Source organism: Cervus elaphus, chromosome 17 (genome assembly GCF_910594005.1).
Source record: "Cervus elaphus chromosome 17, mCerEla1.1, whole genome shotgun sequence".
Lineage (NCBI taxonomy): Eukaryota > Metazoa > Chordata > Mammalia > Artiodactyla > Cervidae > Cervus > Cervus elaphus.
In genome coordinates, this window is record NC_057831.1 from 37,970,631 (window position 1) to 37,983,099 (window position 12,469).

At 32.6% G+C, this 12,469-nt stretch overlaps 1 protein-coding gene across 1 annotated transcript in view; it reads left to right on the plus strand.

Moving 5' to 3' along the window:
• NCAPG (non-SMC condensin I complex subunit G) overlaps positions 1 to 12,469 on the plus strand; it is a 41,634-nt gene that overhangs the window by 19,898 nt on the left and 9,267 nt on the right. Inside the window, exons 12-14 of the mRNA XM_043871089.1 lie at positions 209 to 319; positions 2,539 to 2,658; positions 8,256 to 8,483. Of these exons, the coding sequence (XP_043727024.1) occupies positions 209 to 319; positions 2,539 to 2,658; positions 8,256 to 8,483 (459 nt within the window). The remainder of the gene's footprint in view (positions 1 to 208; positions 320 to 2,538; positions 2,659 to 8,255; positions 8,484 to 12,469) is intronic.

Here is a 12,469-nt window from a genome sequence, read left to right on the forward strand (position 1 = left end):
TGTCTTATGGCAATTTTCTATATGAGTATGAAACTTTAGAGAATAGTTGAATAGCTCATAAATGGTAAATTATGTGAATGGTTAAAGTCATTCAGGGAATGTGTATAGAGACAACATGTCTTAGACAAAAAACTCTAAGAAAGTAAATATTTGAGGGGTGGGCAGAATATATTCTTACTAATGCAGAATATCTTGTGTTTTGTTTTAGAATGATGCTGAAACCCTACAGAAGTGTCTTATTTTGTGCTATGAACTATTGAAGCAGATGTCCACTTCAACAGGTATAGGTGCAACCATGGATGGCATCATTGAATCTTTGGTATGTTGAAAGAAATAATGTAGTGGCTGCTTCATATTGTGAGAATTAAGATAATGCATGTAAAAGACCTAGTATATGTTATAATTATTCTTTTAGAAAGTTTGAAAAAATTATTTTATACTGGCAAGAGATGCAGAATATCTTCATTTTTTGAATAGTAAGAGGAATACTGAGATACAATAATAATATTTAAAGTACCAGAATCTTACTGTGTAGAAAGACTGAGAAAGTTACATTGTAAGCCTTGTGAAGGAATTTGTTTATTACTGCATATTTAAGGGACTTTTTACTAAAGTAACCCCCATAGGTAATCTCCATTTTACTCAGGAGAGGGATATAAATTCTGCAAGCCTTAGAACAACATTGTCTGGTAGAAATATAATGCAAACCACCTGTTAACTTTAAATTTTCTAGTAGCTGCATTTAAAAGTTAAAAAGAAACGTGTGAAATTAATTTTAATATATTTAACTCAATATATCCCAAATATTATAATTTCATCAGTTAGTCAATATAAAAATTATATTCTCTTCTTCATACTAAGTCTTAAAGCACATCTCAATCTGGACAAATCAAATTTCAAGTATTCAGTAGCCACATGTGGTTAGTGGTGATGGTATTAGACATGAAGCTTTAGAGTATTTTTTTTAATATTGCTACTTATCCAAAGCAAATTTTAAATGTGTCCGAGCTCTTCCAGGATTTTCCCTAAGGTTTTTTCCCTTGGGATTAGTGAAAAACAGCCAACAATTGTGCTCTAAAATCTGGTTCCTTGGATTGTCATGAGTTTGTCAATATAGTAAAGAAATCAGATTATTATTTAGAAAAGTCCAGAGCTGATTAAAACTAGATCTATTCAATCTCTAGAATTTAGTTTTTAATTTTAAGGAAGAAGATGTCTCTAATGAAAAATGATATTTTAAAATTCTGCTGTGTGCTTTATGTCTGATTCTGTTGCAGGAGAATGATAAATTATAGTATAATTAACTACACAATTGAAACAGTAATTACAAAGACATATATATATATATATATATGGGAAAACACATACAATATTGAGGAAATAAAGAATACAAAATTGAATGGTCATAATGATTTTAAATATATAAAAGTAATCTGTCTAAAGATTGGAAGAGTAAGGTATTTAGATATAGGAGTAATAATATTTTAATGGAGTTACTGTGCTTAGAAAATGAAAGTGAACAAATATTAATGATTTTATAATAAATATAAATAATATATCTATCATAGTGTATTGTGTACTGTACACTCAGTATTGGGGATAGAGTGTACATGATTTACAAAACACATGTAGACTGCCCTTGGTAGATCTTTTGGTCAAGTGAGAGGCGATATCAATCAAATAAACAAGTGAAAGCTTATGCCCTTGATAATGGCTATGAAGAAAAGCTTTATGGTCATGTGTTAACTTAAGATAATGAGTTTCATCTGTCCATGGAGGGTGACCTTGAGGTGACATTTAAGTGGGCATATTAAGTATGTGAAAAAGGAAGGGAAGAATGTATAGATTTACTCTTGTGAATACTGTAGCCACCAGCAACATGTGGATATTAAAAACCTGTGACTATTAAAAACTATTTTAAATATATATATTTATAAATGTAAAAATACATTGGGTTTCAAAGACTTAGTACAAGCAACATAGTTTATCTCACTTTTTTATAAAATTTTTTTAAAACCACAGCTAAAAATGTTATCTCAATTTTTAGATGTTGATTATATGTGTTGTTATTTGTTTTGGAATAAAATATATTAAAATTAATTTCATCTTCATTTTACTATAATGTGGCTATTAGAAAATTTAAAATGACATGTGATTTGCATTATGTTTCTAGTGGATAGCACTGATTGGGAAACATTGAAAACAGATCAATTGAATAAACAAAGAGCAGGGGATATTGCGGCATGAGATGATACTGGGAAAGACTACACAATAGGGAGTTTTATCTTTTCTTTGAGCACTGGGAAGCCATTAAGTCAGTTTTGGCAGGTGGAGGGAATATAGGGACTATAATTTGCTCTGACTGTTTTCTTCTGTTTTAGCAATTTACTATTTAGTTTTTTGAGTTAATAGACTATATATGGAAATGAAGTAGATCTATGAGGTCTTAAAGAAATTTTCGCTTTGACCACCTTCTTAATATACTGTTTTAAATTTCTTCTTCTAGTCAAAATTATTTTAATCTCTAATTCATTTTAGATTCTTCCTGGAATAATAAATGTTCATCCTGTAGTAAGAAATTTGGCTGTATTGTGTCTGGGATGCTGTGGACTGCAGAATCAGGATTTTGCAAGTAAACACTTTGTATTACTATTGCAGGTAGGATTTATCACGTGATTAAAAGCTTGATTATACTTCCTGAAATAAATACTCAATCTGTCTGAATGTGCTAGTATTATAAGTTTAATCTATTCCAGGGCTTATTGATGTTGTTGATGATGGATGACTTTTAGGAACTCAGTTTTTAACCTTTTGATTTTTCTGTTATTAAAAATTTTTTGTAGAAGATGAAATGTCAGTTATTTAAGGTTATCTTAAAGTTAATCATATAGCAAATTATATTGAGTGCATATAATATGCCCTGCATTATTCTAACTTAGGAAAAAATAAAATAGGTAATGAAAAACACAAGATAAAAGTTGCAGAGGAAATACGCAGTGGAAAATAAACAGTAAATAGTATGTCAGATGGAAAAGAAACAGAGGAAGGAAATGAAGACTGGTAATAGGGAGTGGGAGCAGTTTGATCGAGAAAAACCTCACTAATAAGTCGAAATTTGGGCCATTACCAGTGAGGAGTGAGAATGAACTGTGTAGATCTGGGTTAAGAAGTCTCCAAAGAGAGGGAAGAGCAGGGCGGGAGGCCCTGCAGTAGGACTTTGCTTTACATGTTCAAGGAGTAGGACCTCATACGGCTAGGGCAGACTGAGCAAAGGGAAGAACAGTAGAAGAAAGAGTTTGTAGGTAGCTGACATCCGTGTCTTTATAGATGTCTAGCAGTCTATAAAGATGTAGCTTCACAGTGAATGAGATGGGAAGGAATTGGAAGATTTTGTGTAGAGTATTTTTATGCTCTGACTGGGTATAGTGTTAGTTAGATCATGGGTTGTCAAACCTTTTCTGTAAAAGTCTAGAGAGTAAATTTTGTAGACTTTGCAGGGCGTATAGTCTGAACTCTTGCCCTGCTGTGGTGGTTGAAAACATCCATAGATGAGATACATTATTAGGTGTAGTTGTAGATCAATAAAACTTATGGAATCTGAAATTTAAATTTCATATAATTTTAGCACATAATGAGATATCATTTTTTAACTGTTTAAAAATGTACAATTTTATTCTTAGAGTCTGTATAAAAATAGACAGCAACTGGATCTGGTCCATGAGTCATAGTTTGCAGATCCCTAGTAGTAATTACAGGGATACAAGCATGGAAGCAGGGCTACTCATAAGGTATTGTAATAATCCAGGAAAGAGAATTTGATGACCTGGACCAGTGTTATGATTTTTGGGGTCATGAGAAGTGATGGTAATTTAAGTTTGAAGACAATGTCTGTAGAATTTGCTGATGAATGTGACATGACATGTGAGAAAAAGAAGTGGAAGGAAACAGGAGTTTGGCCAGAATGGGTGGAAAGATGGAGTTACCCTTTCCTGTGATAAGGAAAACAGAATAACAGGTTTTATGGCAGGTAAATGAGATAAGGAGTTCAATTTTGGACATGGTAAGTTTGAAATTGGAGGTACAAATGGGTGTATATTGGAGAGGCATTTGTATGTGGGTTTGGAGCTAGAAGACAGGCCCAGACTGAGCACATGGATCTGGGAGTCTTTATTCTATAATAGTATCTGATACCTAGAGAGTGGATGTTACCTGACAAATGCATGTAGTTTGAGAAGAGATCTCAACTTTGTTGTTCCCTAGGGCTCAGGCAAGGGAGATGAAGAGGAACCAGTTAAGACCAGGGTGAAGTAGATAGGGGAGAGTGTGATGTCCTAGAAAGCAAGTGAAGATGATATTTTAATGAGGCCAAGATGACCCAACTGTCTAATGCTTGTGACAGGTTGGTAAGACTTCATGGTTGACCATCTTTGGCAAGTAAGGAAGTGTTCGGTGACTCTCGTGAAAGTAGTTTATGTGAAGGTCAAAGTCTATTGTAGTGATCCAAGGAGAGAATTATTGAGTAGAGGATTTTTTTCTCCATTCCTTCTCCCTGAGAAGGATTGGAGACAGCCAGTGTAGACTATTCTTTCAAGGTTTTACTTTGTTAGGAGTAACAGAGAAATGGAGGGGTAGCAAGAGAGGATATAGGGTAAAAAAAAAAGATTTTTTGGTTTGAATTTTTTTAAGATGGAGAAAATTAAAGCCTGTTTTGTACCCTAATGAGAAGGACCAACGTGGAATGAAAAAAGTGACAATATAGGGAAGAGAGAGAGTGCTCAGCTGCTTGAGTGCCATTGAGTAGACAAGAGGGGATTAAGTCTAGTGTATCAATGGAATCCATTTGACTTTTTAGCTCCTTTGGGCATCTGTTTTTAACATTTGGGCCTAGCTTTACTTGGAAAATATACTTCCCTCCATCTCCCCACATGGTCACAGAACGACAGTGTGATTCATGTAGCACTTGGAGTTGTCAAATGTAGTGGGATAAAAAAGCTGCAAGGTATTTTTGATCTGGGGGGAAATTCAACTATTGATTGGGTTGAGTCTTTTAAAAAAATCTTCATAAAAATGATAATCCTTGTTGTCACATGTTGTTTTCAAGTTAACATGAAAAGTGCTCCCGTTTACCTGTTGGCAAGCAATTTGCACAAAAATACCTTGCAGCTTTTTATTCCACTACATCTGACAACACCAAGTGCTACATGAATCACACTGTCCTTTTGTGACAACGTGGGGAGATGGAAGGAAGTGTATTTTCCAAGTAAAGCTAGGCCCAAATGAAACTTCCTTTAATGTTGCATATGATATTGCCAAGAAAAAGAAAGCATACAGTTAGGGAGGACATGGGTAAGTCATGTGTTCTGGAAATAGTCAAACTGTGACTTCTATCAAAGGAAAAAAATTTTAAACCATACTTTTTTTTAAAAGATAGTTCTCAGAAATTTCAGTGTTTGGTTATAATTTCCTTTTTTGGAGTACTTCGCATCTAATCAGTTCATTTAATGTGCAAGGGTTAAATTCCTAACGTTGCTTTGTTTATATTTATCATCCCATGCTCGTTATCAGAGTAAAATTTCTGTTATGTGAGATTCTTTTGGAAACTTGGAATGTCAAGTATTATCTTTAAGATGGTGTACAGTTTTTTTCAAACTGGGAGAAAGATTTTGTACTTTATTCTGATGAATCATTCATAGCACTTGGCCATATATCTGGTTTTGCTCCAAGATGGAGAATAAATCTCCCATTACTATTTAAATCAGCAGGTTTTGGCATCAGTGATTCTACTAGTAATTCTAAAAGGAGTCCCATCTACTATTGTGAATTTTATTTATTGGCTTTATAGATGGCCAGGAAATAAAATCCTACATTTTCAAAGAGATTTTGCTAAGAAATTAAATGAGTAAGTTGTCAACTTCAATTTTCTGGCTTTCTAGAGGAAGGGTAGTGAAGTGTAGATTGACCCCTAGTCCTTACTTTCTTTTTTAAGTGGAAGAAAAATCTTATGAGAACATTTTATAGTGAAGGGTTCATTTATGTCTAGCTTACTAAGTACAGTGCTTTCTGACTCTAAAAATGAGGTAAAACATTCATTAAGTTGCCCTATATACCATTATGAGTACTTCTGAAAATTTACAAGTTGTTTTCAAAGTGGAATGCTGATAGAGGAGATTAAAGTTAGACAATTATATAAAATTTCTAGCACTGCAGCCAAAAAAAAAAAAAATAGCCTAGAACTCTTTCCAAAAGTACAGTAATGCACTTGACTTTTAAATTTGAAATGTGAATTTTGATCTTTTTAATTTTTGTTGATATAACATGAATAATATGGAGAAGGAAATGGCAACCCAACTCTAGTATTCTTGTCTGGAGAACACCATGGACAGAGGAGCCTCAGGGGCTACAGTCCATGGGGTCACAAGGAGTAGGACACAATGGAGTGACTAACACAATGTGACAACAACGTGAATAATAAGTGTTTTGGTCATTTTAGAAGAAGTGTAATATGAATTTAATGCTTAAGAGTGTCCTGGAGCATTAGGAAGTTATTTAATACTAAACTCATCCCCCCATTTGACAGAGTTATAGGAGCATTGTTTTCTCCTATATAATTTTCTGTAGTGGAAAGGAATTGCCAAAATCAAGTTCGTGTGAAAAATAAATGAATGTTCCCTATCAAGACCATTACATAATTTTACCTTAATTTCAAATCAAAATAGTTAATAGTAGTCTTGTCATGGAATTAAAATTTTAAACAATTAAAATTGACCTTTTTTTTTTAACTTTTAACTTTGATCTCTGAGCTTTTTTCAGGGACTGGCTATTAATGTTTGTCTGAAAAATTAACAGTATAATTTTTTGTACATTAAAAATATGGGTGATACCAGATACAAATGCAGTAAAATAAATTGTTTATGGAATTTTGCCTATGTTTTGAATGTTATTCTGGGTTGGACTTTTATTAGATCTTCAAAGGGATTTGCATTCAAAAGAATTTAACCACAGCAGATTCATTTGTTTATTAAGGTATTTTCAGAGCTGTCATTGGAAGATTTTAGATTAAAGGAAAAGAGCTATATTTTGGGAAAGTAAGAAATCAGTTTTGTTTTTTTTTAAATCAAGTTTGACTAGCAGAAACTGATTTAAGAAATATATCTACACTTGTTAGAAAGGCAGAAGAGGGAAATTACTTAATTTTAAAATCTTTCATTAAAAAAAAACCCAATTTTGAGAGCTATTGCTAGTCAGTAAAGGACTGAAAAGGGCAAGGAAAGCCAAGATGCTGTTGAGAGAGTAGTGTGTTTGAAATTTGTAGAGAATGGTTATGACACTACATTTTTAGAAATAAGCACTTGGATTTGGCAAATTTCCAAGTCTTGCCATAAGAAAATGTAATAGATGTGCCTTGAAATTAAGTTTTGTAATTTTGAGCCATTTTTCTCAATTCATTTATTTGACAAACTTGCTGGTGATTTTTTTTTTTTTTTCATTCTATGGGCTAAGCTGTATAGTTTATCAATCAATCAGGCTTATCAATGACCAAAATTTAAGTACATTAGAGAATATACTAATAGTAAATTTCTTCATAGTAGAAACATTCAACTCTATTTTTTTTCATGGCTTTGAAATTTGGTTTATAGGAATTCAGTTTTCTTAACTTAGGATACTCATACAAACTGTTGGGTTTTGTGATTTACTTCCCTTTATAAAAGAGTCCAGTTCAATGAAAACTGAACTGATGATTAATGAAACCTGAATTTATTGCACTAATAAGAAAAAAATTGTCTTTAATGAAGCTTGATAGCTTAGAGGAATACTGATGTTCTAGTAAATGCTTTTCATTAGTTAGGATGTAATATTTTTGTCTTTATAGATGACCTAAATAATTGCAATATAATGGAGCAGTCTTTCTAGATCTTAAAAACATAATAAAATCATAGTTGAACATATACTCGTTGAACACATATTCATACACATTTTTATTTATAAAAGGAACAAATAATATAATTCAGCTTGACTCTAGTTCAGGAAACTTTTACTGACTGATGAACTTTTTCTGAAAGAAATGTAACTCTTAAACGTCATGGTATAAATAACAGTAACTTTAGAATAAATTTTAATTGCGTTTTTAAAAATATTATATGTAGACTTGACACTGTTGTTGAAATTAGACTAAGATATATGTTAATTTTATTTTGTGTGAACAGAATGAAAGTGTACCTAATTTACTTTTGGTGGGGGATGTTGTTTCAATTTAGGTTTTGCAAATTGATGATGTGACAATAAAAATAAGTGCTTTAAAGGCAATCTTTGACCAACTGATGACATTTGGATTTGAACCATTTAAAACTAAAAAAATCAAAGCTACTCAAAAGGAAGGTGCAGACATAAACACCGATGAAGAGCAAGAGTCAAAAGAATCTGAAGAAGAGACTGCTATAGCCAAGAATGTTCTGAAACTACTTTCTGATTTCTTAGATAGCGAGGTAAGAAATAATCATGGCCCTATTAGTGTACAAGGTCATTTTTAGCATATATATGTTTATGCTCTTTAGTTTTTAAGCTGAAGTTTAAACTTGGCCAGCATTTTAAAGATTTTTGCCTTTTGAATATCAATTAAATTCTTTCACTTATAATATACCTGATTTCCCACTATCATATTACATGTTTAGAGAATTGAAGTGTAAACAGAAATGAAATGACTGTTGGGAGGTTGTTGTTTTTTCATCTTTTTTCTCTGTCTTATGATCTATGACTTACAAATTTCTTCCCCAGGAGTTTTTTTTTTTTCTTTTTTGGCACGGGGATTTTAGTTCCTTGACCAGGGATTGAACTCCCACCACCTGCACTGAAAGCACGGAGTCTTAACCACTGGACTGCCAGGGAAGTCCTCCCAAAGAGTCTTGAGAAATAATTTAAAATAATCTTATATTGAGTGAGCGCAAGTTCTAAGATATGGTATGGGCTTAGATCGCTTTCCTTAAGGTACTCATTAACTACATTTTTAAAGCATCTATAAACATTTAAATTATAAAATTTTTAATTTTTATTGAGATGAAATTGACATAACATAAAGTAACAATATTAGAGTGAACAATGCATTGACATTTAGTGTAGTGCAACCACTGCTTCTAACTTTTAAAACTTTTTTATTATCCCAAAGGAAATTACTCATTAAGTAGTTGTTCCCAGTGTCTCCTCCTGCCAGCCTGTAACAACCATCAATTTACATTTTGTCTCTATGGATATAACTCTTCTGGATATTTCCTATAAATGGAATCATAAAATATGTGACTTCCTGTCTGCTTTCTTTCTCTTAGTTTTTTTTCAAGATTTATCTATGTTTGACTTGTGTCACAAGCCTTCTTATGGCAGAATGATATTCTGTTCTATGTATATACCACAATTTGCATAGCCATTCATCCGCTGAAGGATATTTGGACTGTTTCCACCTTTGGGTGTTGTGAATAGTGCTGCTATGAAGACATGTATGGCTGAGTAGCTGTTTTCAATTCTTTTGAGTATATTTCTAGAAGTAGGGTTACCAGGTCATATATTAATTCTTCTTTGCTATTTTAGGATTTTGCTTCTGCTCCTCATCCCAACTAATTGCTTAATATATCCTCAATCTTTCTTTCTTTTTAAAGTTAAAACATTTATGTTCTCTCAGCAGATTTTAGTAATACTATAGTGTTATCATTTAGCCACCATGTTTTACATTTGGTCTCTAGAACTTATTCATCTATACAAACCTCTCTATATTTGCCCCCACTCACCAATCTGTGGTAACCACTATTCTACTATTTCTCTGAGTTTAACTTTTTGAAAGATTTCTACATATAAGTGATACAACAAAAGTATTTGTCAGGCTGTTTCACTTAGTTTATTGTCCTCAAGGTCTAGTCCTGTTGTTGCAAATGGCAGGATTTCCTTCCTTTTTTATGGCTGAATAATATTGCACTATATATCTCTCAGCTTCTCTATTCATTCACTAATGGACACATAGGTTGTTTTCATATCTTAGCTCTTGTAAGTAATGCTACAGTGAACATGGGAGTGCAGATATGTCTTCACGATTCTCTTTTCATTTCCTTTGGATATATACCCCAAAAAGGGATTGCTGAATCATATAGTATTTATGTTTTTACTGTTTTGAAGAATTTCTTTCTACTTTCTATAATGACTACACCAATTTACATTCCCACCAAGACTGCACCTAGGTTCTTTTTTCTTCAGATTCTTGCCAAATGTCTTTTTGGTAAAACCATTTTAACAGTGTGAGGTGAACTCTCATTGTGGTGGGGTTTTTTTTCCCCTTAAATTCTTTTTTAGGTTTTTACATTTTGGTTTTTTTCCATTTTTGAGTTAATCTTTCGTATATGGTGCAAGGTATGATCAGTTGTTGTTGCTGGGTTTTTTTTTTTTTTTGCATAAAAGTATTCAGGTTTCTTCTAGCACCATACAGCATGTGGGATCTTAGTTCTCCCAACCAGGGATCAAATCCATGCGCCCTGTGTTGGAAGGTGGAGTCTTAACCACTGGACCACCAGGGAAGTTCCTCATTTTAGTTTTGTTTTGTGTTTTCTTGGTGATTAGTGATATTGAGCGCCTTTTCATGTACCTGTCAGCCATTTGTGTATCTCCTTTCAAAAAATGTTTATCAATTCCTCTGCCCATTTTTTTAAAAATTTATTTTTAATTGAAGGATAATTGCTTTACAGTATTGCATTGGTCTGACTCTTTGCGACCACATGGACTGTAGCCTACCAGGCCGCTCCGTTCATGGGATTGTAAATGGAATTATTTTCTTAATTTCTTTTTTGAATTGTTCATTCATATTGTATAGAAACTCAACTGTATTTTTGTGTGTGGATTGATTTAATTTTGTATCATGCAACTTTGCTGCACTCATTTGCTAACTCTTGTAGTTTCTCTGTGTGTGTATTCTTTGGTATTTTCTCTCTGAAGATCAAGTTATCTGTGAAGAGACAGTTTTAATTCTTCCTTTTCAATTTGAATATCTTTTATTTCTTTTCCTGGTCTAATTGTTCTTGCTGGAACTTGCTGTGTAGTCTTGAATAGCAGTGGTTAAAGAAGGCATCCTCGTTCTATTTCTGATCATAGGGGGAACGTTTTCAGTCTTTGTTGACTATAATGTGGATTCTTCATGAATGCCCTCTATCATTTTGAAGAAATTATTTTTATTTCTCTGAGGTTTTTTCCCCTAATCATAAAAGCATGTCTAATTTTGTCAAATGGTTTTTCTGTATGAGTTGAAATGATCCTGTGATTTTTTTTCAATTGCTATAGTACATTATAATGCTTCATTTTCTTATATTGAACCACCCTTGCATTCTTTGGATAAATCCCACTGAGTTAAGTTGTATAATCTTTTTAATATGTTGTTGGATTTGGTTTGCTAGTAATTTGGTAAAGATTTTTTACATTGGTATTCATAAGGAAAATTAATTTATAGTTTCCTTGCATTGTCTTTGTCTGCCTTTGGTGTCAGGGTAATACTGACCTCATAAATTGAGATAGGAATTGTTTTCTCCTCTTCTGTTTTTTAGGAAGACTTTGAGAAAGATTGATATCAGTTCTTCAAATATTTGGTAGAATTTATCAGTGAACACATCTAGTCTTAGACTTTCCTTTTGGAGAAGTTTCTGATTTCTTATTCAATCTATGTATTTTTTATTGGTGTATTCAGATTTTATATTTCTTCTTAAGCAATTTGTGTGTTTCTAGGATGTGGTTCATTTCATCTAGTTTGTTTAATTTGTTGATATTCAGTTCTTAGTATTATGTTTATAATCCTTTTTATTTCTGTAAGGTCAGCTGTAATGTTCCTGCTTTCATTTCTGATTTTAGTTATTTTTGTCTTTTTTCTTTTGTCAATATAATTAAAGGTTTTTCAAGTGTGTTGATCTTTTCAAAGAACCAACTTCCAGTTTCATTGAGTTTGTTTTTCCCTCTAATTTTCTGTCTCTTTTTTAGTTCTTTAAGATGTAAAGTTAGCTTATTGGTTTTAGATTTTTTTTTAACGTAGACATTTACTGCTATAAATTTTCCTCTGAACACTTTGGTGCGTATCAAAAGTTTTTGTTTTTTATTTTTATTCATCTAATTAAGTAGTTTCTAATTTTCATTTTGATGACTACTTTGACCTGTTGGTGTGTAAGAAGAGTATATTGTTTAATTTACATACTTCTGTATTTTACAGTTATCTTGTTATGCTTTTCAGGTGTTTTCCATTGTAGTTGGAGAAGATACTTTGTATGATGTCATTTTTTATGAATTTATTGAGACTTGTTTTGGGTCTAATACAGGCTTTATTCTTGAGACTGTTCCACGTGCACTTGAAGAGACTAGGCAGTCTACTGTTGTTGGGGGGAGTGTTTTGTATATTTGGTAGGTTCATGGTGTTAAGTCCTCTACTTCCTTTTGGTCTGTCCAGCTGTTCTATTCGTTA